Source organism: Coregonus lavaretus, assembly GCF_964263955.1.
Source record: "Coregonus lavaretus genome assembly, chromosome: 23".
NCBI lineage: Eukaryota > Metazoa > Chordata > Actinopteri > Salmoniformes > Salmonidae > Coregonus > Coregonus lavaretus.
The window spans coordinates 14,892,610-14,917,312 of record NC_140010.1 but is presented as its reverse complement, the minus strand read 5'-3'; the positions used below and the strand labels follow the sequence as shown (position 1 = coordinate 14,917,312).

The 24,703-nt window shown below is 43.2% G+C and overlaps 1 protein-coding gene across 1 annotated transcript in view; it reads right to left on the bottom strand.

Annotated features, from left to right (window-relative positions):
* LOC311098619 (suppression of tumorigenicity 18 protein-like) overlaps nucleotides 1-24,703 on the bottom strand; it is a 43,013-nt gene that overhangs the window by 5,313 nt on the left and 12,997 nt on the right. The window contains exons 5-17 of the mRNA XM_084139150.1: nucleotides 24,314-24,507; nucleotides 20,032-20,841; nucleotides 15,733-15,867; nucleotides 7,253-7,343; nucleotides 7,052-7,144; nucleotides 6,000-6,289; nucleotides 5,355-5,581; nucleotides 3,369-3,617; nucleotides 2,534-2,646; nucleotides 1,803-1,865; nucleotides 1,555-1,623; nucleotides 1,152-1,214; nucleotides 776-856 (exon numbers count right to left, since the gene is read on the bottom strand). Coding sequence (XP_083995276.1) covers nucleotides 776-856; nucleotides 1,152-1,214; nucleotides 1,555-1,623; nucleotides 1,803-1,865; nucleotides 2,534-2,646; nucleotides 3,369-3,617; nucleotides 5,355-5,581; nucleotides 6,000-6,289; nucleotides 7,052-7,144; nucleotides 7,253-7,343; nucleotides 15,733-15,867; nucleotides 20,032-20,841; nucleotides 24,314-24,507 — 2,478 coding nt within the window. The remainder of the gene's footprint in view (nucleotides 1-775; nucleotides 857-1,151; nucleotides 1,215-1,554; nucleotides 1,624-1,802; nucleotides 1,866-2,533; nucleotides 2,647-3,368; nucleotides 3,618-5,354; nucleotides 5,582-5,999; nucleotides 6,290-7,051; nucleotides 7,145-7,252; nucleotides 7,344-15,732; nucleotides 15,868-20,031; nucleotides 20,842-24,313; nucleotides 24,508-24,703) is intronic.

Sequence of the window (24,703 nt, the reverse complement as noted above, 5' to 3'; positions counted from 1 at the left end):
TCTAAAAGTATTTGGTTTTAAATATACTCCAGTATCAAAAGTAAATGTAATTGCTAAAATATACTTAAGGATCAAAAGTAAAAGCATAAATCATTTAAAATTCCTTATATTAAGCAAAGCAGACGGCATCATTTTCTTGTTTTTAAAACGTATGGATAGCCAGGGGCACACTCCAACACTCAAAATGTAACGAGTTCTTTTGGGTGTCAGGGAAAATGTATGGAGTAAAAAGTACAATATTTTCTTTAGGAATGTAGTGAAGTAAAAGTAAAAGTTGTCAAAAATATTAATAGTAAAGTAAAGTTCAGATACCCCAAAAAACTACTAAGTAGTACTTTAAAGTATTTTTACTTAAGTACTTTACACCACTGCTTTTTACAAAGACAACTGCATCTAGAACAATTAAGCTTTGCATCAGTGAATCAAAGCTTTGATCACACCCCGTAGTATGGGGGACCTTAAATAAACAATACAAGAACACAATGCACACCAGAGCGTGATAAGCCAGATATTCTATTAAGACAACTAAAAAGATTACAACGTTTGACACATGTATTTAACACATGTTGTTAATCCTTGAAAGATAATTTACTAATGCTATGAAGAGGAAAACTATTTCCAATTTTTTTCTGGTATAATGACCTCTTTACAACATTATACAAGTATTTTCATTCACGTAGGCATGCATGCCAGTGAAAAACCAGAAAAGTTTAAAAACTAAAACAACAAATATGAAACAGAAATCATAATGAGAACAATAAGAATCATCTCGTACTTTATTTCTTGCTCTTCTTTTTCATCTCTGTTTGGTGTGAGCTTCAAGCCTCCCTTTCTGGCACGTGGACATCCTGACAAACTACAAATGTTTAGAGACAATACGGTTTAACAATAATGAACACTACTTTAGGGCTAAAATAAAGCAAACTCTTTCATCAGTGATAAGATGATGTTCTCACATAGCCTGTCATTGGAAACTACACTAAGCAACAACAAGAATCAATCAGTTCTAAGAATTGTATCTTCTTAGATATATAGCAGTTTATAAATTGTCTAAAATTATTAAACTAATACAAAATAAATACATAGACAATGAGATTCAAACACATCCCTATTCATCTACTCAGTTATTTGTGTGATCCAGTCTAGACTACCTTCTGTGTGAAGAATAATTCCCTGTCACATGTCCAGATCCATCACAACTAGGTGTTGGGCACCTGCAGGTGGAGAGAGCGACAGAACAGGTGAAACTCAGTGCCACGTTATCTGGGACAATGATATCATATTTAAATGCATGAATGAAAGAAAAAAAACGTATGAGGTCAGTAGATACCCAGTACATTGCATAATGTAAATGTATATACAGCCTGATGACATGAAGTGGAGAAAAGTCCAAATTCAATATAGTCAATGTATGACTAAAACGGCATGAGACCAGGTGGCATGTATAATGTAAACCAATAAAACAGCACAAAGTTGAATCAGTGAACCCAAACAGGTGAATGATGATATGTCTATAAACAGTGGTAAAATGATGACTGACAGGACAACACGTACTTTAGTTCCTGAGAGTTGGCTGCCATCAGTGATTTGAGAGTCTTGTCAGCCAGGGGGCACCCAGATACACTGCAGACAGAGGATCCACAGTTGAGAGTTATTACAATGCTATTTGAATGTAAAAAAAATGACTTTTCCCTTTCATTTTCAGCAGTATATAATACTGATCAACATGAAACAGTCGACATAGTTCCTCTGAACCAGGCCGTACAGTATTTACTAGCTGGTGTTAACCAGTGTCTAATTACCTTCGATGTGATGCATAATTTCCTGTAACATGGCCACTACCGTCACAGCCGGGGGTAGGACAGCTGCAGAGAACACAGCACTTAGTTAGACCATACTCTACAATACATGGACTTCTGATACAGTGTATTAACCTTTTTAATATGACCTTGAATTGCATTAGTGGAAGCGGAAGTTAGTACAGCAGGAAATTTAGTAATTTAGATGTTTATTTGGTGTGGCAGAAGTTGTTCGTAAATCACTTGGCAGTTCTAATTTTTTTCTGTAAACTACTCAATCATACCTTACCATAGAGTGGATACAAACTCCAGAGCATAACTCAATAGAACATGCAGAGTCTAACTACAAAGTCAAGAGTGGTTGAGGACATACGGACATGTAAAAACTCACTTTTAACAAGATACATTCTTCACATGAACCTGCAGACATACCAGTCACAACGATATGTAATATATAATAGGTAACAATATAAGAGCTAATAACAGGATAGATCATGTCCAGTGCATTTCACTGAGCGTGTATTCATTCACCCCACTTATAATATAATGCCCTATTTAAACAGGTCTGGTCTGGAGTTACACTTTTGTTATTAATACTGACCATCTGTCAGCTGACCTTTTGAGAGGGAAATGCACATGATACACGGATGACTGAGCAAAGAAGCCTCAAGATGTCAATTTCTCCCCTCACTGGACCTCTAGAATGATCAGACCCAATGTTAAACATGATATACCTCATCAGCTCTTTCTTAGAGTCTCTTAAGAGCATACTGGTCTTGGGGCTGAACATGCTTGCGTCTCCGGAGTAGCTCTGGTCCTCCAGAGAAGCGTCGTCAAAATCCTCCTGCTGAGAGACATAGGTACATTTGAAATGGACCCTTTTCACTATATAGTGGACTACTTTTGACCAGAGCCCTATGCATCCTGGTTAAAAGTAGTGCATTACATATGGAATAGGGTGCCATTTCAGATGCAGTCTTAATAATGTGTCCTTAAAAATCTCCTTAACCACCGGACTTCCTGTCTCAGTCTTGAGTCTTGAACATGATCTAAAAGTGAATTATCAATGAAAACACCCCACTTAATACTCTTAAAAACAAGCCTAGGAGTTGGGGGGTAAGTCTGAGTGATTACGCTTAAGGATACTTACAGTAAACCATACATCCATTTAAAGTCACATATAATCCACATGGACGGTATTTATGGATTTACTTTCTCAAAGATTCTGTGTTCAGCACCAGATGTTGTCTTCGGTGAATTAATAACAGGACAAATGTCATGGCCTTTTAAATCGACAACAACCAGGAATACCAGCTGTGAAGAACATGCTCTTTAAAAAGAGCTTTATTAGGAACATACACAGAGTACACGATTATCTATTACTATACACTGTATGCCCATATCACCCTTATAGACCGGGGGTCTGTTGGTAGTCTCATGAATATGTTGAACAATTAGCTATACTTTCTCTTGTTTTGCAAAACAAGCTCTCTTCTTCTGTTTCATAGGTATCTTGTACAGTATTTATTGTGTATTTAAAAGGAGGAACAGCCAAGTTGTGATTTTTACCTCTCTGTCATGCATCATTTGTTGTTGTGCTTTGCTGAAGTTGAGAGGGGTGTCCCAGGTGTCTCTCTCGCACAGGGCCTGGTAGAAGGCAGGGCTGATGTGCACACTGCTGGCCTGCTGGGACAGAGTGGACTCAGGAGGGAACTGGCCAGCGTCTCCCAAAGGCACCTGGGGTGGGGCTTTCACCTCCCGACTCTTCTTCATACTCAGGTCCAGAGTGCCGTTCTCATCCACTTCTATGGGCATGTCCTAAAGGAGAAGAAATTCACAAGTCAGACTCAGTTATTGTCATGAGGTTACAATGGAGTCACTTTTATTAAATAGTCAACAGTTTACAAAAAAGGAGACTGTGATGTCAGTCTATATTGGAATGAGAAATGAGAGTTACTGTATGAAGTGGTAAAGATTGAAATGAATACATCACCATGATATGCCCTTTTAATCTAATGCAATACTTTAACGGTATACCTTTCTGAAAATGACAACGTGTATAATTCCTGTGAGAAATAACTTGAATTGCCCCTCAAATATACATTTACATGAAAATAAGACATGCCATGATTATCTAACACCAGGGTAAAGTATGGTGTTAAGCCAGCATTAATTCTGTTGAACAAAATAATAATCGCTCCTTGGTGTATAGTTTGTCAGTGACAGCTGTGTCATCGGTCTGTTTTCTAGGACACAAAACCAAGATGGCAGCTGCGGGTGCTGGTTTTAGGTCATCACCATTAAAACAAAAATGTAAAAGCTTAATGTAGCATAAGTTCTCACTGACAGATGTGTTACTCATTCTGTGCTATGTGAAACGCTATGTGAAACGCTATGTGTGCTTGTAGCTTTATAGGTTTTATAGCATTAAAAGTTTTACTGAAATTTGGCTTACAAACAAAACCAATTATTCAACGCATATGTCCCATTAAACCTATATTCCATTTTTGTTTTAAACAAAAGACAGCCTTTGAAATGAATGAATGGGTATAATTTTCATGGCCATTGCATGTGTGGCTATCCATTTGAATTATGTGTGTGATGGTGACGTGTGTAGACGTGTGGTGACATGCTTTTTTTGCCTTTGCATTACTGGTAGCCTACAGAGCTACAAACACATATGAGTTGCATGGCCCCATACAGTGTATGGTACATAAGTCCTCTGCGGAAGAGGACAGATGATTCACTTGTTAACACTGTTTTATTCATTCAGTGGGTTGGTACCTGGTACAGGGCCACATTATCAGCTCACCAAGCTGGGTTCTGTGCTGTGTAGGTGTTGGAAACCTTGAATCATCTATCTATCAATATTCTGACATTAATTACATACTGTAGCAAGGCCTTGTTTGGGTTTTGAGACATTTGTTGTCATGCGGTTAAACTTAATGCATAGGAAGGCCATGTTTCAGTTCAGTTGAGAGGATCATGGTTTTCCGTGTAGTGGACAGGGCAATTGGGGGTTTTCCCACTAGAGATTACATAGGATGTGCACAAAGGGGTCAAGTTTTAAACTAAACTGGTGCACATTTAATACATCGGGGAGATTTTGGTTTTGTGTGAATAAAATATTTCAGCTAATGAGTCCTTCAGCTGATTGGTTTAATCCACTGAACTAGTTGTATAGGCCATCTGATAGAGGCACAGCTTATCCTGGATAATATATTCCTAAACAAAATATATTCCGCCATCTGCAGCATGCAAGATACACTTTTATACAGTTATCCTTTTTTTTTTAAATATAATATTTTCTTTGTCTATTACCATAAAAGTAGAAATGAAATGCATGACCACATGAGTCTAATTGTAATTGAGAAAGAAGGTTTGTTGTATTTTCTTCTTTTGATGTGATGTTGTGTACATTAATGCTTTACGGAGAGGGACCTCTTGTTTCGCCGCTACCAGAGACAACGTTTCCTTTGCTAAAAACTGTCCTTTTTATGTTTCTCCCTTTTTATACCCAAATCAGAGTTGCTTTAAAATGACCACATGAAATACCTGGTCTAATTTGATGACCTTTGTGGAGGATGCCAGGGGCCGACCCGAGATGGAGATGGCCTCCATGTTGCTTCGGTAGCGGGTGGAGAGGTTGAGGATGGCGGTGGTGGTGGCTTGGAGCCCCTCACCTCCAGGTTTGTAATGGCTGGGTGGGCTGTGGCGTCCAGGGCCAGGCGTGGGCAGGCGGTTGCCGGGGGCGCCCAGAAAGCCAGCGTACTGTAGAGCTGCTGGATAACAGAACACAGATACAACTTACACAGAGATCTAGGAACACATGATTATAACCCCTACATTATATCATACTGTATGGTACATGTAATCAGCAGGTTTATTTTTACAGTGTGGTTGCAGTGGGATCAGTCTGTGCTTGAATAGAAAAGGTCTGTGTTGATAAAAAAAAAATATATATATATTAAACAAGCATGATTGTCTTGTTTAAAGGAACCTTGTGAGTGTGTTGCATACTCTTAGTTTGGTTGTTGTCTGATCATGTACATACATAGTGTCCTACTGAGCTGCACATTTGTGGCATAAGATGAGCAACGCTTGCAGATTAAATCCCTTTAATGTGGCTTGACACGCTGTTATGGTACAGCCAATCTCCCTCCGCCCCCCTTTGAATCAAATCAAATGTGCGAAACTCACAGTCAGGGAAGTGTGAAGAAGAGATTTCTTGGTCCTGGTTGGGTGCCATCAGAGGTTGTTTGCCGAAGACCTGTGCATCAAAGCTGGCGTAATCAAAGCGGATCTTGCTGTACTTGTCCATGTCCTTGGTGAGGTTGGCTTGCAAGGCGGCGGTGACAGGATGGTGGTGGACGAACCTGTAGTTGTACTGATTTAACTCCAACTTCTTCATGAGGGGGCCGAGAGGTCTGGTTGGAGAAGAATCCAAGAAGACGAGGTGTTGTTGTTGGATTTGATGAGGAAAGTGGCTACTGTATGTGTCAAATAAAACGCATGTAAGGATCCAGGAAATTGACACATGCACACAAGTGGGCAGGAAAGTGGCTACGGTGTCAAATAAAATGCATAGGATATGATATTGACACATGAATGCACATTATGCATGGGCTGTGGAAGAGGTGGTGGTGATTGTGGAAGTAATAGACATTATAGTGTGGATCATTTCCATACGAGGGGGTTGTGAAGTAATAGAAACAGTGTAGTTTGAATAATATAATAATATCAATGTCCTCCTCCTGGATGTGGGATCTGATCTGTATTGTAGACGCACACACAGGCATGTTACCCAACTAATTAATTTAGTATGGGTTGGCAGTCTGCCTGTGATTTGTCTACAGGGAACACAGAGTTCTGATGTCTGTATCCCTAATAGAGAGAATCTCATGGGACCTTAAACCATTGCTTAAGAACAAGTGATACTGAGAAACCATATCTGTGAAGCTTTGATAGGCTATATATTGTAATTCCTTTTACAATACAATGAATTAATAAACTGGATATGAGACTGTAAATGTTAACCAAAATATCTCCTGATTTTATGTGATATTGCAATTGACATACTGCTCTCTCAGAACTTCAATCAATTCGTTTCATAGTATAATTTTCAATGTCTCAATGGTTTACTGTCATCATAATGTATGCGTACATACACGTCAATAATTGTCAACAGTCAAAATGACAATATTGCATTATTACAGCTATAAGGCATTCTCTGTCCTCTCATGGGATTTTACCTGGACAATCGTTCAGGTGCTTGTCTGCATTTGGGGCTCTCCTCTTGAGGTTTGGAGACTTTCACTGCAGCAGCAATGGGGCAGCCTGAGAGACTGGGGGAGGAGAAGGAGGAATAGGAGGAAATCAAACACATTAGTCTGACATTGAACCTGTCTATGTACAGTATGTAATGTTTAATGGGTTAGTCCTGCAGGATGTACCTCCGGTGGGTGCTACGGTTGCTGTTTACATGGCCCCTTCCTGTGCACCCGGGAGTAGGACACTTGAGGACGTTTTCATGCATGGCCAGGACTGGGGACAGACAGACAGACAGACAGGAGAGGGACAGTAGGTGAAACAGTAGGGTCAGTAGAAGGAGAGATTTACTATACAATCAGTGGTGATGAATATACTGTATCAGTGGTGATGAATATACTGTATCAGTGGTGATGAATATACTTTATCAGTGGTGATGAATATACTGTGTCAGTGGTGATGAATATACTGTATCAGTGGTGATGAATATACTGTATCAGTGGTGATGAATATACTTTATCAGTGGTGATGAATATAATGTATCAGTGGTGATGAATATACTGTATCAGTGGTGATGAATATACTTTAACAGTGGTGATGAATATACTGTATCAGTGGTGACTGAGTTCATTGGAGTATCAAGAGTTAACACAATTAACAGAGCACAAAATGAAAAGACAGGAAAATAATAATGTATCCACAGTGATCAAGTTGAAAACTATAGGCATACAGTCTGCTTGTTAATTTATAGATAATTCAATTCAATTCACACATTCTTCGTACTGACATCAGAGAGAAACCAATAGTACACAGATCCTTAGAAAAGTCATACAATTAGAGATACAAGCATATCTAACTAACACTGTTCACATTGTCAGTGCACTGTGTGTTGGTCGCATAATGTAAATACCTTAGTGGCAATAAAAACATAACAAAAAGCACAACGTCATCACGCACAGCCTTTATTCCACAACAATTCAATTTGATGGAAACATCTCTGGTGGCATGAAAATCTGTCGCCAATTGGACGGAAACCTAGCTAGAGTTGGAGTTCCACTCTGTGTCCTTGGGAACTTTTCTCTTCTGTACATATTTTCCAATTAGTTTGCAGGAGTTGTCTATTTATTTTTGAATACAGTGTTAGCAACCCCTTTGATTTGCAAACACTGCTTCTGGTCTAAGAGCACATGCTTTCATATTGAAAAAAAGTTAATTACTTTTTCTGTTCCTTTTGTAACATTACTGTTTAATGTTGGATGCTTGTTATGTTACATTGAAATGACTAAACCATAGCCAATAAAAAACCTTTTCAATATTCAGAAATTCCAAGAAAACTGTAGGTGACAACAAGTCTCACTTGTGGATTCAAATAATATTTTTCGATTTCATGATTCTATACATGTAGAATGAATGCCCCTCAATCAGTTTCTGTAACTATTTGATAACTTTGAAGGTTTTATTTAAACATTAGTGCTTATTTTAAGTCAAATAACAACACTTTCTATTCTATACTGTACATATGTAGGTTCTTAATTTGACCTATATGGTCAGAGAAAAATAATCTTGCAGCAACATGATGTGAACATTTAGTGCATAATGTTGCTTGATTGGTGGTTAGGCTATTAGCTGGCCAAAAGTAGGCTACAGGAAAAGTACAATATTGTTAATATAACCGTGTGGGTTTTCAGTGAATTTATGTACATCACGAAGCTCATCTCCATTTACTGCTGTGCAGGAAAGTTCTCAGCAACAAAAGAGTGTTCAAATTAATATCCTACACCTGTATGTACATGTAGATGTAAGTGGAGATACAGTGGGGAAAAAAGTATTTAGTCAGCCACCAATTGTGCAAGTTCTCCCACTTAAAAAGATGAGAGAGGCCTGTAATTTTCATCATAGGTACACGTCAACTATGACAGACAAAATGAGATTTTCTTTCTCCAGAAAATCACATTGTAGGATTTTTAATGAATTTATTTGCAAATTATGGTGGAAAATAAGTATTTGGTCACCTACAAACAAGCAAGATTTCTGGCTCTCACAGACCTGTAACTTCTTCTTTAAGAGGCTCCTCTGTCCTCCACTCGTTACCTGTATTAATGGCACCTGTTTGAACTTGTTATCAGTATAAAAGACACCTGTCCACAACCTCAAACAGTCACACTCCAAACTCCACTATGGCCAAGACCAAAGAGCTGTCAAAGGACACCAGAAACAAAATTGTAGACCTGCACCAGGCTGGGAAGACTGAATCTGCAATAGGTAAGCAGCTTGGTTTGAAGAAATCAACTGTGGGAGCAATTATTAGGAAATGGAAGACATACAAGACCACTGATAATCTCCCTCGATCTGGGGCTCCACGCAAGATCTCACCCCGTGGGGTCAAAATGATCACAAGAACGGTGAGCAAAAATCCCAGAACCACACGGGGGGACCTAGTGAATGACCTGCAGAGAGCTGGGACCAAAGTAACAAAGCCTACCATCAGTAACACACTACGCCGCCAGGGACTCAAATCCTGCAGTGCCAGACGTGTCCCCCTGCTTAAGCCAGTACATGTCCAGGCCCGTCTGAAGTTTTGGATGATCCAGAAGAGGATTGGGAGAATGTCATATGGTCAGATGAAACCAAAATATAACTTTTTGGTAAAAACTCAACTCGTCGTGTTTGGAGGACAAAGAATGCTGAGTTGCATCCAAAGAACACCATACCTACTGTGAAGCATGGGGGTGGAAACATCATGCTTTGGGGCTGTTTTTCTGCAAAGGGACCAGGACGACTGATCCGTGTAAAGGAAAGAATGAATGGGGCCATGTATTGTGAGATTTTGAGTGAAAACCTCCTTCCATCAGCAAGGGCATTGAAGATGAAACGTGGCTGGGTCTTTCAGCATGACAATGATCCCAAACACACCGCCCGGGCAACGAAGGAGTGGATTCGTAAGAAGCATTTCAATGTCCAGAAGTGGCCTAGCCAGTCTCTAGATCTCAACCCCATAGAAAATCTTTGGAGGGAGTTGAAAGTCCGTGTTGCCCAGCGACAGCCCCAAAACATCACTGCTCTAGAGGAGATCTGCATAGAGGAATGGGCCAAAATACCAGCAACAGTGTGTGAAAACCTTGTGAAGACTTACAGAAAACGTTTGACCTGTGTCATTGCCAACAAAGGGTATATAACAAAGTATTGAGAAACTTTTGTTTTTGACCAAATACTTATTTTCCACCATAATTTGCAAATAAATTCATTAAAAATCCTACAATGTGTCAGAGTGGTGTGTGTAGGTGAGTGGAAGGAATCAAGCGCAGGACCCAGGATGACTTCAACCGTCTTTAGTAATGTTCCCAAAACAACGAGAACAATGAGTCGCCAACCCAACCGGGTGGCGCAAACAATTACGCACAAAACACAGTGCGTCAAAACAAGAAAAGCGCACGCAGTGCGAGCTCTCGGGAAAACACAACGAGAGAATACAATAAACTTCACAGAGGCAGGCTGACAATGAACAATCACGCATAACACCTGACCCAAGCACACGAAACTAAATAGGGAAACAATTAAGACACAAATAAGGGACAGGTGTTATGAACAGACAAAACCAAATGAACATGAAACATAGAACGGTGGCAGCTAGTACTCCGGAGACGACGACCGCCGAAGCCTGCCCGAACAAGGAAGAGGAGCAGCCTCGGCCGAAACCGTGACAGTACCCCCCCCTTGACGCGCGGCTCCAGCCGTGCGCCGACCCGGAGCTCGGGGACGACCCGGACGACGCGGAGCAGGGCGCGCAGGATGACCCCGATGGAAATCGGTCAGTAGGGACTGGTCTAATACGTCCCTCCTTGGCACCCAGCACCGCTCCTCCGGACCGTACCCCTCCCACTCCACGAGATATTGAAGACCCCCCATCCGGCGCCTAGAATCCAGGATGGACCTCACGGTGTACGCCGGAGCCCCCTCGATGTCCAACGGGGGCGGAGGAGTCTCCTCAATCTCAAAGTCCTGGAGTGGACCAGCTACCACCGGCCTGAGGAGAGACACATGGAACGAGGGGTTAATATTTTTGTAATCAACAGGTAGTTCTAACCTATAACTCACCTCGTTCAATCTCCTCAGGACTTTAAATGGCCCCACAAACCGCCGACCCAGCTTCCGGCAGGGCAGGCGGAGGGGCAGGTTTCTGGTTGAGAGCCAGACTCGATCTCCAGGTGCGTACACTGGCCCCTCACTGCGGTGTAGGTCGGCGCTCGTCTTCTGTCGACGTATGGCACGCTGCAGATGGACGTGTGCAGCGTCCCACGTCTCTTCCGAGCGCCGCACCCACTCATCCACAGCGGGGGCCTCGATCTGGCTCTCATGCCATGGTGCCAGAACCGGCTGGTACCCTAATACACACTGAAAAGGGGTTAGTTGGGTGGAGGAGTGGCGAAGAGAGTTCTGTGCCATCTCGGCCCAGGGCACATATCTCGCCCACTCCTCCGGCCGGCCCTGACAGTATGACCTCAGAAACCTACCCACGTCCTGGTTGACACGTTCAACCTGCCCATTACTCTCCGGGTGGTAACCCGAGGTAAGGCTTACCGAAACCCCCAACCGTTCCATAAATGCTCTCCACACTCTAGAGGTGAACTGGGGGCCTCGGTCAGACACTATATCCTCGGGTACCCCGTAGTGCCGGAAGACATGGGTGAACAGAGCCTCTGCGGTCTGTAGGGCAGTGGGTAGACCCGGCATGGGAAGGAGACGACAGGCCTTAGAGAACCGATCCACAACGACCAGGATGGTAGTGTTCCCCTGTGAGGGGGGAAGGTCGGTAACAAAATCCACCGAGAGGTGGGACCAGGGTCGTTGTGGAATAGGCAGGGGTTGTAACTTACCCCTGGGCAAATGTCTGGGCGCCTTACACTGGGCACACACCGAACAGGAGGAGACATAAATCCTCACATCCCTAGCTAACGTTGGCCACCAGTACTTCGTGCTCAGGCAGTGCACTGTCCGGCCGATACCCGGATGGCCAGAGGAGGGGGACGTATGAGCCCAACAAATGAGGCGATCGCGTACCTCGAGCGGAACGTACGGAGGACACTGTGGAGGACTCGGGTCGGTGCGTAACGCCCGCTCGATCTCACCATCAACCTCCCACACCACCGGAGCAACCAGACAGGACTCCGGTAGTATGGGCGTGGACTCAACTGACCTCTCCTCTGCGTCATACCGCCGAGACAGAGCATCTGCCTTCCCGTTCTGGGACCCAGGGATGTATGTGATTTTAAACACAAACCGGGCTAGGAACATAGTCCAGCGAGCCTGGCGAGGATTCAGTCTCCTAGCTGCCCGGATGTACTCCAGGTTACGATGGTCAGTTAGAATGAGGAAAGGGTGTTGAGCCCCCTCGAGCCAATGCCGCCACACCTTTAGGGCCTGTACCACGGCTAACAGCTCCCTGTCTCCTACGTCATAATTCCGCTCCGCCGGACTGAGCTTCTTACTGTAAAACGCACAGGGACGGAGTTTAGGTGGAGTGCCAGAACGCTGGGAAAGAACGGCCCCTATCCCGGCCTCTGACGCGTCCACCTCTACTTGGAACGGTAAAGAGGGATCCGGATGCGCCAACACCGGCGCCGAGGTAAACAGGTCCTTCAGTCTCCCAAATGCCCTGTCCGCCTCAGCTGACCACTGCAAGTGCACCGGACCCCCCTTTAACAGAGACGTTATGGGAGCTGCCACCTGTCCAAAACCCCGGATAAACCTCCGGTAATAATTCGCAAAACCCAAGAACCGTTGCACCTCCTTCACAGTGGTTGGGGTCTGCCAATTACGCACAGCTGACACCCGGTCTACCTCCATCTTCACCCCTGACGCAGATAACTGGTAACCCAGAAAGGAGACCGACTTCTGGAAAAACAGACATTTCTCTGCCTTGACATATAGGTCATGCTCCAACAGCCTCCTCAATACTCGGCGCACCAGGGCTACATGCTCAGCACGGGTAGGACTATACACCAGAATGTCGTCGATGTACACAACTACTCCCTGTCCCTGCATGTCCCGGAAAATCTCATCGACGAAGGATTGGAAGACTGAGGGAGCATTCATCAACCCATATGGCATGACTAGATACTCGTAGTGTCCGGAAGTCGTGCTAAACGCTGTCTTCCATTCATCGCCCTCTCGAATGCGCACCAAGTTATATGCGCTCCTAAGATCCAATTTTGTAAAGAACTGCGCACCGTGCAGTGACTCCGTCATAGTCGCAATCAGAGGAAGTGGATAGCTGTACTTCACTGTGATCTGATTGAGACCGCGGTAATCAATACACGGGCGCAGACCTCCATCCTTTTTCTTCACAAAAAAGAAACTTGAGGAAGCGGGTGAAACGGAGGTCCGTATGTATCCCTGTCTAAGAGACTCAGAGATGTACGTCTCCATAGCCTTTCTCTCCTCTTGAGACAAGGGATACACATGGCTCCGCGGGAGAGCTGCTCCTGACTGGAGATCTATCGCACAATCCCCCCGTCTATGAGGCGGCAGCTGCGCCGCCCTAGTCTTACTGAACGCCAGTGCCAAATCCTCATACTCGGGGGGAATCTGCAGTGCTGGCATTAGATTCGGACTCTCCACCGAGGTCGCCCCTATGGAAACACCCAGACACCGCCCCTCACATTGAGCAGACCACCCTTTAAGAGCTTTCTCTCGCCACTTAATAATAGGGTCATGAGTCATCAACCAGGGAAGACCCAGCACTACCGGATACGCAGGAGAGTCAATCAGATAGAGCTGAATTCTCTCCTCATGACCCTCCTGCGCCATCATCTGAAGGGGTGCTGTGACTTCCCTAATCAACCCAGACCCTAACGGACGGCTATCTAAGGCATGGACGGGGAAAGGCTTATCCACTGGAAGGAGGGGAATCCCTAACTCTATACAAAACTGCCGATCTACAAAATTCCCAGCTGCGCCTGAATCTACCAGCGCCTTATGCTGGGAACGAGGTGCAACCTGTGGGAAACAAACAGGCAAGGTTAGGTGCACGACAGAAAGCTCTGGGTAAGCAGGGCGCCTACTCACCTGGGTGGACCCCCCAATGCGTGACCTGCCTTCTCCCTCACTAGAGAACCCGCCCCAACACCTAGCCGCGGTGTGCCCTCCACGACCACAGTTGGTGCAAGGGCCGGGTCCCCTCGGGCTCCTCCTCCTCCGTTCCCTAGCGCCAGCACCTCCGAGCTCCATAGGGCTCGGCTCGGAGGTGCTGGAGAGTGGAATGGGCGAACCCCCCCTCCCGGGACGCCCACGGGTGGCGAGCAGGGTATCCAGCCGGATGGCCATGTCGACAAGCTGGTCGAAAGTCAACGAAGTGTCCCTGCACGCCAACTCTCGCTGGACGTCCTCCCGGAGGCTGCAGCGGAAATGGTCGATATGGGCCCGCTCATTCCACCCTGCATCAGCCGCTAGGGTCCGAAACTCCAAGGCAAAGTCCTGGGCGCTCCTCATCCCCTGTCGGAGGTAGAATAGCCGCTCCCCCGCCGCCTTCCCCTCTGGTGGATGGTCGAACACAGCACGGAAGCGGCGGGAGAACTCCGCATAGTTCGTGGTAGCGGCGTCCATTCTCCTCCACTCGGCGTTGGCCCACTCCAACGCCTTGCCGGTGAGACAGGAGATGAGGGCTGAGACGCTCTCGTGTCCCGAGGGCGCCGGGTGTACGGTGGCGAGGTAGAGCTCCACCTGCAGCAGGAACCCTTGACACCCGGCAGTGGAGCCGTCGTACGCCCTCGGGAGCGAGAGCCGAATCCCACTTGGTTCCGGAGATGAGACAGGAGGGCTGACCGATGGAGCTGGGTCGGTTCGTGGAGGTGTGGGAACCCCGCTGGTCTCCCATCGGTGCAGGGTATTCATCACCCCCTCCAGGGCGTGACAGACCTGATTGATGCGGTCCTCCTGACCACGAAGACGTTCAGCCATCTCGGCTGTCGGCGTGGTCTCTCCTGCTGATTCCATGATTGATGTGTGATTCTGTCAGAGTGGTGTGTGTAGGTGAGTGGAAGGAATCAAGCGCAGGACCCAGGATGACTTCAACCGTCTTTAGTAATGTTCCCAAAACAACGAGAACAATGAGTCGCCAACCCAACCGGGTGACGCAAACAATTACGCACAAAACACAGTGCGTCAAAACAAGAAAAGCGCACGCAGTGCGAGCTCTCGGGAAAACACAACGAGAGAATACAATAAACTTCACAGAGGCAGGCTGACAATGAACAATCACGCATAACACCTGACCCAAGCACACGAAACTAAATAGGGAAACAATTAAGACACAAATAAGGGACAGGTGTTATGAACAGACAAAACCAAATGAACATGAAACATAGAACGGTGGCAGCTAGTACTCCGGAGACGACGACCGCCGAAGCCTGCCCGAACAAGGAAGAGGAGCAGCCTCGGCCGAAACCGTGACACAATGTGATTATCTGGGGAAAAAAATCTCATTTTGTCTGTCATAGTTGACGTGTACCTATGATGAAAATTACAGGCCTCTCATCTTTTTAAGTGGGAGAACTTGCACAATTGGTGGCTGACTAAATACTTTGTTTCCCCACTGTAAATTGGTTTTGTGCTGACTTTCAAGAATGCCTGATGTACATACATGTATGTGTATGTCGGAGTGACTTACTCTCTGGGGGGACTCTGACTTTGTGGGGACAGCCAGACAGACTCCTGTGGTGGGGGTACAGACCAGTGACATGGCCAGTGCCGTCACAACCAGGGGTAGGACACCTTATATCCTTCTTATCTGGTCGTGGAAAGTCTGGGAGGAGGCACATAACAGGAACACTTAGATTAATACATAGACATTCACATATACACTATCAGTCAAAAGTTTGGACATACCTACTCATTCAAGGGTTTTTCTTTATTTTTTACATTGTAGAATAATAGTGAAGACATCAAAACTATGAAATAACACATATGGAATCATGTAGTAACCAAATAAGTGTTAAACAAATCAAAATATATTTTATATTATTCAAATAGCCACCGTTTGCCTTGATGACAGCTTTGCACACTTGGCATTCTCTCAACCAGCTTCATGAGGTAGTCACCTGGAATGCATTTCAATTAACAGGGGTGCCTTGTTAAAAGTTAATTTGTGGAATTTCTTTCCTTCTTAATGCGTTTGAGCCAATCAGTTGTGTTGTGAAAAGGTAGGGGAGGTATACAGAATATAGTCCTATTTGGTAAAAGACCAAGTCCATATTATGGCAAAAACAGCTCAAATAAGCAAAGAGAAATGACAGTCCATCATTACTTTAAGACATGAAGGTCAGTCAATACGGAACATTTCAAGAACTTTGAAAGTTTCTTCAAGTGCAGTTGCAAAAACCATCAAGCGCTATGATGAAACTGGCTCTCATGAGGACCGCCACAGGAATGGAAGACCCAGAGTTACCTCTGCTGCAGTGGATAAGTTAATTAGAGTTATCAGCCTCAGAAATTGCAGCCCAAATAAATGCTTCACAGAGTTCAAGTAACAGACACATCTCAACATCAACTGTTCAGAGGGGACTGTGTGAATCAGGCCTTCATGGTCGAATTGCTGCAAAGAAACCACTACTAAAGGACACCAATAAGAAGAAGAGACCTGATTGGGCCAAGAAACACGAGCAATGGACATTAGACTGGTGGAAATGTGTCCTTTGGTCTGGAGTCCAAATTGGAGATTTTTGGTTCCAACCACTGTGTCTTTGTGAGATGCGCTGTGGGTGAACGGATGCTCTCCACATGTGTAGTTCCCACCGTAAAGCATGGAGGAGGAGGTGTTATGGTTTGGGGGTGCTTTGCTGGTGACACTGTCTGTGATTTATTTAGAATTCAAGGCACACTTAATCAGCATGGCTACCACAGCATTCTGCGGCGATAGGCCATCCCATCTGGTTTGGGCTTAGTGGGACTATCATTTGATTTTCAACAGGACAATAACCAAACACACCTCCAGGCTGTGACCAAGAAGCAGAGTGATGGAGTGCTGCATCAGATGATCTGGCCTCCACAATCCCCTGACCTCAACCCAATTGAGATGGTTTGGGATGAGTCGGACGGCAGAGTGAAGGAAAAGCAACAAACAAGTGCTCAGCATATGTGGGAACTCCTTCAAGACTGTTGGAAAAGCATTCCAGGTGAAGCTGGTTGAGAGAATGCCAAGAGTGTGCAAAGCTGTCATCAAGGCTAAAGGTGGCAATTTGAAGAATCTGTTTTGAATTTGTTTAACACTTTCTTGGTTACTACATGATTCCATATGTGCTATTTCATAGTTGTGATGTCTTCACTATTATTCTATAATGTAGTAAAAAGTAAAAACAAACTTGAATGAGTAGGAGTGTCCAAATTTTTGACTGGTACTGTACATTCATAACAATCTTATGACACCTTCAAGAATGTTGCAGTATCATTCTTAACATGCTTTATAACCTTCATTACCCATGCAAGCAAAGAGTGCAACAAAGGTAATAGCTTTTGACAATATTCTAATGAACTTCAGTTTGATATTTCATTAAACTTGTAAAGGGTTGCTTGCATGAATGTTCCTCGAAACTGTATTTTAAGTGAGCTTCTGAGAAATGCTAGAATTAATCTGTAGGTACATAGAAACAAGTACAGTATCATGCAAAGAGCCAGACACTTTTTTCAAAATGCTTCTATTAATCTGTCATTTTAGTTAAGGCTTCCAGTTCAACACAGGCCATTCACTTCTTAATGCCCATCCATTGAAATATTACATTTGGGATTACACATTAGGCTGCAGTCATTTGAAGAATCAGTGTAAAACATGAGAGGTACTTTGGGCGGATTTAAGACTTATGATCATGGTTAAATATCCAGTTGATTCCTATCAAAATCCAATATTCTGAGTAGTAGCAATTCCATCAGAAGATTTTGTTCTTTTTTTATTTTAGTCTGGTTATTTATTACTTCAATTGTTGCCAAAATGTTTTTAGTACTTAAGAGGATTTCCGTCTCTGAATTTGATTCTTTATTATTTTGATGTTTCGAAGTGCCTCATCATTGAAATCACAAGTGGTCTGATTCATACTAGATAAACATGCATAATCATATCTGCTGAATACTTATTTTATGCACACTACTCTTCATTAGAATAAGTGCAATATCCACTGTATGTACACTACCGTTCAAAAGTTTGGGGTGACTTAGAAATGTCCTTGTTGTAGAGAGAAAAGCAAATTTTTTGTCCATTAAAATAACATCAAATTGATCAGAAATACAGTGTAGACATTGTTAATGTTGTAAATGGCTATTGTAGCTGGAAACTGCTGATTTTTTATGGAATATCTACATAGGCGTACAGAGGCCCATTATCAGCAACAATCAGTCCTGTGTTCCAATGGCATGTTGTGTTTGCTAATCCAAGTTTATCATTTTAAAAGGCTAATTGATCATTAGAAAACCCTTTTGCAATTATGTTAGCACAGCTGAAAACTGTTGTGCTGATTAAAGAAGCAATAAAACTGGCCTTCTTGAGACTAGTTGAGTATCTGGAGCATCAGCAATTGTGGGTTTGATTACAGGATCAAAATGGCCAGAAACAAAGAACTTTCTTCTGAAACTCGTCAGTTTATTCTTGTTCTGAGAAATGAAGGCTATACCATGCGAGAAATTGCTAAGAAACTGAAGATCTCGTACAACGCTGTGTACTACTCCTTTCATAGAACAGCGCAAACTGGCTCTAACCAGAATAGAAAGAGGAGTGGGAGGCCCCGGTGCACAACTGAGCAAGAGGACAAATACATTAGTGTCTCTAGATTGAGAAACAGACGCCTCACAGGTCCTCAACTGGCAGCTTCATTAAATAGTACCCGCAAAACACCAGTCTCAACATCAACAGTGAAGAGGCGACTCCGGGATGCTGACCTTCTAGGCAGAGTTGCAAAGAAAAAGTCATATCTCAGACTGGCCAATAAAAAGAAAATATTAAGATGGGCAAAAGAACACAGACACTGGACAGAGGAAGAGTGGAAAAAAGTGTTATGGACAGACGAATCGAAGTTTGAGGTGTTCAGATCACAAAGAAGAACATTTGTGAGACGCAGACCAAATGAAAAGATGCTGGAGGAGTGCTTGATGTCATCTGTCAAGCATGGTGGAGGCAATGTGATGGTCTGGGGGTACTTTGGTGGTGGTAAAGTGGGAGATTTGTACAGGGTAAAAGGGATCTTGAAGAAGGAAGGCTATCACTCCATTTTGCAACGCCATGCCATACCCTGTGGATGGCGCTTGATTGGAGCCAATTTCCTCCTACAACAGGACAATGACCCAAAGCACAGCTCCAAACTATGCAATAACTATTTAGGGAAGAAGCAGTCAGCTGGTATTCTGTCTATAATGGAGTGGCCAGCACAGTCACCGGATCTCAACCCTATTGAGCTGTTGTGGGAGCAGCTTGACCGTATGGTACGTAAGAAGTGCCCATCAAGCCAATCTAATTTGTGTGAGGTGCTTCAAGAAGCATGGGGTGACATCTCTTCAGATTACCTCAACAAATTGACAACTAGAATGCCAAAGGTCTGTAAGGCTGTAATTGCTGCAAATGGAGGATTCTTTGACGAAAGCTAAGTTTGAAGAACACAATTATTATTTCAATTAAAAAACATTATTTCTAACCTTGTCAATGACTACATTTCCTATTCATTTTGCTATATTTCCTATTCAAACTCATTTCATGTATGTTTTCATGGAAAACAAGAAAATGTCTAAGTGACCCCAAACTTTTAAACAGTGGTGTAGTTCTATTGTTCTCAAGTGGCCTTAATAGTACACATACAAAAACAGAGGAATGACTTAAAGAAATGGGTCCTCACTGTCATTACGTTGATATAAACCTGTTATGAAGAAGAAGAAAAATCTAGAATCTTGAATTGACAAAGAAATAAGATGTATTCAAATCTAGTATTTGTACCTTTGCATCCATGATAGCCCACCCTGGTGTCCACGTCCAGTAGCCGTTGGTGCCTCCTCTCATTGGTCATCTGCTCCAGTAGGAACCTGTCCATCTCCCTGTAGGCATTGTGGAGGACCTGCCTCTGCTCTGACTGCAGGGCCATGGCCTGCTCCAGGAGGCTCAGGTTCACCCTCCCTCTGTCCCTGTCTCTTTCTTCTCTGTCTCTGTCCATCTCCTGGCCCAGGGGTCTCTCCATCTCCTGCAGGCCCAGGGTCCAGGCCTCCAGCCGAGGAGGCCTCTCCACCTCTGGCTCCCCCTCACTGTCCTCCTCACTGGGGGTTGATCGGTAGAGTCGCAGGGGCCCTGCCTGGAAGGGACCTGCTCTGCCCAATATGCCCATGTTGTACCCGCTAAGGTCCGACTCAGGATCATCATCTCTCATGTGTTGGTGGCCGTTTCTCCCCGATAGGTATCTTTCTCCGGTGGTGGCTTTGGAGGGGCTGCTGATTGAGCCGTTGGAGCCATTCAACTTTGCAGAATGAGACAGGGACAGAAGCTCCCACTCGGCTTCCCGGCTGTCTCCGTATGGGCTTTTACGTGGTGACAAACTGCAAGTCATACTCATCCTGTCCTGACTTTGGTCTTCTTCCTCTTCTTCTTGGTTTCGTTCCGCCACCTCTTTGTCCTCCAAAGTTTCCGAGGCTGCAGCCTCCTCATGGGGAGAGTCATCAGTCACCACTTCAGACCATCCAAAGGAATCATGGGGTTTTGTTATTGCGTCCTGGCAGCCATTACTCTTGGGCACGTTAAGTGTTTCTGAGTCTCCATCTTAGAAACAAAGTAAGAGCAAAAGAGAACAAAAACTCTGCTGTGATATTATTTTCAAGCTTGAGTCAATTGTTCATATTAAGGCCATGCTTTTCAGAGAACATTTGGTTAGGCAGAGAGAGTAATGTTTTGCAGAGACATTCAACACGAATTTCGTGACACTTTTTCCTATCTTGAAAACGCATGTCTTGTCGTTTGAAATGACTGTTAAGAGGATTGGCAAATACAATATGTAATGAAAATAGTAATAGTATGGACAGGACAGCAACTGCAAGATTTCCCAGCAATTCCTCAAGTACATCAGAGATAATACATGAGACAATTTTGGCTAGTTGAACATGAAACCTAAAGATGAAGAATAAGATTGTCTTCTTCTTCTTAGAAATCTCTCATCAGAATACAACAACTTGATGTGGATTTAGACGGACCAGATTATGACAGAGATTTACATGGTTTGTGGCACTGAACATCAGTTTTAAGTAGTTATGAGGTGTAAGCCAAGCAGGGCTTTATGATTTTAAAGATAGTCACTTGTTGTCATTCGCACACAACTCATTTAAGAACACATATCTATATGTAAGCATAAGAACCAAGAAAGAGGAAAACATTTCAGTATTCTATTTTTTACAAAAATCCTTGTTTCCCTTTTCAGTCTTTCTTTCTTTTCCTTTTATTTTCTAAATCTTTTTTCAATATGTTATTATGCCGAGTGCACCTGATAATTGATTTTTACATTGATTCTTTACTAAAAGCTTTTAAAGAAAGCTTTTCCATCAGAGGACATTTTTATGAACATATCAAAACAATTATTGTATCCCAGGACTGTGTGTAATGGTAAAATATATTTCACATGACATTTGAATTTATGGTTTCAAGCATTGGTCAGTTTAAGTGGAACAAACAGAAAAGCTAGGCCTCTTAGTTCCCCAAAATACATGTTAAATGACACTTAGTATAGTAATACCCCTGATTATATTAATATTAAGTCATGGTCAATGATTAACAATGGAACGCTATCATCTGGATTGATTCAATAAAAATCTATTTTGAGCCCCCAAATCATTGAAACTTATTTTCGGTGCTAAAGCTCTTTAGTGAGGCCATAAGGGTTTTTATTCTATAAATCATAAGTAGACTGTACAGTACTGAGTAGATCTATCCTCTTAAGACGTCACGGAGCAAATTAAAAGTAACCCACAGAGACTAGAGAGAGAGGGATCCAATAGGTTGATGATAGATCTGGAGATAATTTAGGATGCAATTCTGTAGGCTATATAGGCTAGTAAGTGGATTCCACTGAGGATGATCAAGGCATTACCAAACAGCTACTACTAGCCATTAGTCAGGCCACAGTAGAAAACTTCATCCCCCAAAATAAAAGCTGCTAAATGCAGGAAGTGTAGCGCTCTGACTTATCTGGCGAACCTCTGCCAAAAAAGAATAACGGCTTTTGTTTTGAAGCATATGATTTTGGATTGTGTAAATGTAGGTACATGTACTACTGAATGTGATGTATATTCACTACCACACTACAAGGCAGGTGTAAACAGAACAGCAACAGAGGAAGTAGGTGAATGAAATAGACTTGGTTAAACTCCTTTTCGCTGCAAAATATGAAGCTGGATTTTGTGAGACATGCAATGACGTGGCTGATAATCTTTTTGTTGCTAGAGACATTTAATTCTAAACAGAGGCATACAAATAGCAGACTGTTCAACAAAGATGAAAAGTCAGTTATGCTTAGTTACAATTAGCAGAGCAGACAGAAAATAACTTATTTTTGTCAAGATGGGATGACACACACACACACACACACACACACACACACAGTGAGAAAAGTGCAGTGGAAAAGAGACTGCATGGGAGAAAAAAACGTGGATCCCTCCTGTGGTTTGTCTATTGGAACAGGTGAACAGTTTGTACTCCAGAATAGCCATTACCGGCGCTCTGCAGTATGGTTGGAGCTTGGCTGGAGTTGAACGCAGTGCGGCTCGACCAAATTAGCGGCTTATTTTTCCCTCTTGTTTTAAAATGCAGATATGAACAGTATCCCGCTGTTACATTCTTATGGCTTTTTCTATCCACTTTAACTGTCATAATCTTTTCACATAAAATACCCCCAGACCTGATTGTGAGAAAAATATATTTACAAATGTATGTAGGCCTATGTTAATCACACAATGTTCAGTCATTTCTTTGTGTTGCCTGCCTTTTGATACATGTTCACTGTATTTTATAGAGCTTTCTGTTTGCTGGTGCCCTCTTTTGATAAAAAATATCAACTTTTCTTGATTAAAAGGTTATAATACAGTACAAGTAGCTAGTGGTGACTGAATACAGACACAAAAGCTCTGCTTGAAACACAAACAGACCATGAGAGGGAGGTATATGAACAAAGAAAGTTATCAAAGGGGAAAAAAACAGATAGCGAAGCTAGTGCAAAAAGGGTTACGATAATTGTAATGTTATATGAACCCCGGAAACAAATAAATTCCATTTCCAATTAATCCGCACAATTCATTGAGCTACTCTCTTGGTCCATTTAACTACCCACATGTGTACTATAATGAGCTGTAGACATTATGCCTAATTATGTATATTTGGACTGTGTTAGAGGGCCTAACAAAAGCTTTCGAAGGGGACAATTACGTTTGTTGCTTAGTTACATCGTTAAAACTACACCAAATAAGTGCAGATTATTGTGGGTGAGAATGCACATGTAAACCATGGGTATTGTTGCCAAAATGCTCAAAATTCAATTCATTTGGAAATAGAAATGTTTTGCTTCTGGGGGGAGGCAGTGTTTTTCAATGAAATAAACACAAGCATTTCCTTATGTCATTGTTGAGTACGCAGCTTGGTCTTAGTATCTTTTGACAAATAATCACCAATTTATTCTATTGTATCAGTGACATTGGTTTTATAAGAACATGTTTAAGCAATAGCATACTTCCGAAGGGGAGCTGGTTCTGTTTAAGATGCAACATCAGCTTGTGTTAATAATCAATAAATCGTGTGTATATTGTAACCGCAACTAAACTAACTTTACTAAACAAACATCAACAGATGACATTCAAATCAGAATGGCCTAAAGCAAACACTATCATCATTTTTCAATTCTCAGTGTTTTCAACCTATTTTTGAATGGCTTTTCAGAAAAACCAAACACATCAGACAAGAAGAAAATGAGGAGTCCGAAATCTGGCCACATCAGAAATAGGGGGAAAAGCCATGCCAAAAATATCATGGCAGATAAGCTGTCAAAAGTATGACTGAGGACGTGAGACAGACACAACTAATGTGGACCCAGCAGTCTCGTCTTTCACTTCCAATACACAATGACTATGGGGTCTGGCTGATGGTGAGCAGACAGGCAATAGAGAGGGAGGGAAATATGAATGCAACAGATGGGATTTTAAAATTCAGCGTCAATTGTTCATCAAAACAGACAAACAACAGGACATCTGTCTACCTGCTGGAGTGTCAATGTTCCTCAGCTCTTCTTTGTCCTGTGGCGGTGCCAGGTCCTCATTCTCCTCCTCGCAGCATGCCTTGCTGGGGCTGTAGTGGCGGGGCCTCATCAGGAGAGACTTTCTCTTGTTGACGGGGACGCCCTGCACCCCTTCCTGGGCAAGCCTCTTCCTAGCAGCCATTGACCCATATATGCTGTTGTGGGGGAGTGGATTCATAAAAAGATGCAATGGGGTCAACAAAAGGCCATAGCCGTTACTGGGGTTAATCTGAAAACTTTGAACTGAAAGTGAACCTAAAATGTAACATTGTCAGTTTATTCCCCAACTGTATTTTTCAGCATTCAGAAAGTAAATGCAAGTGTTTTTTGTAACTAGAGTGAAAAAAGGTC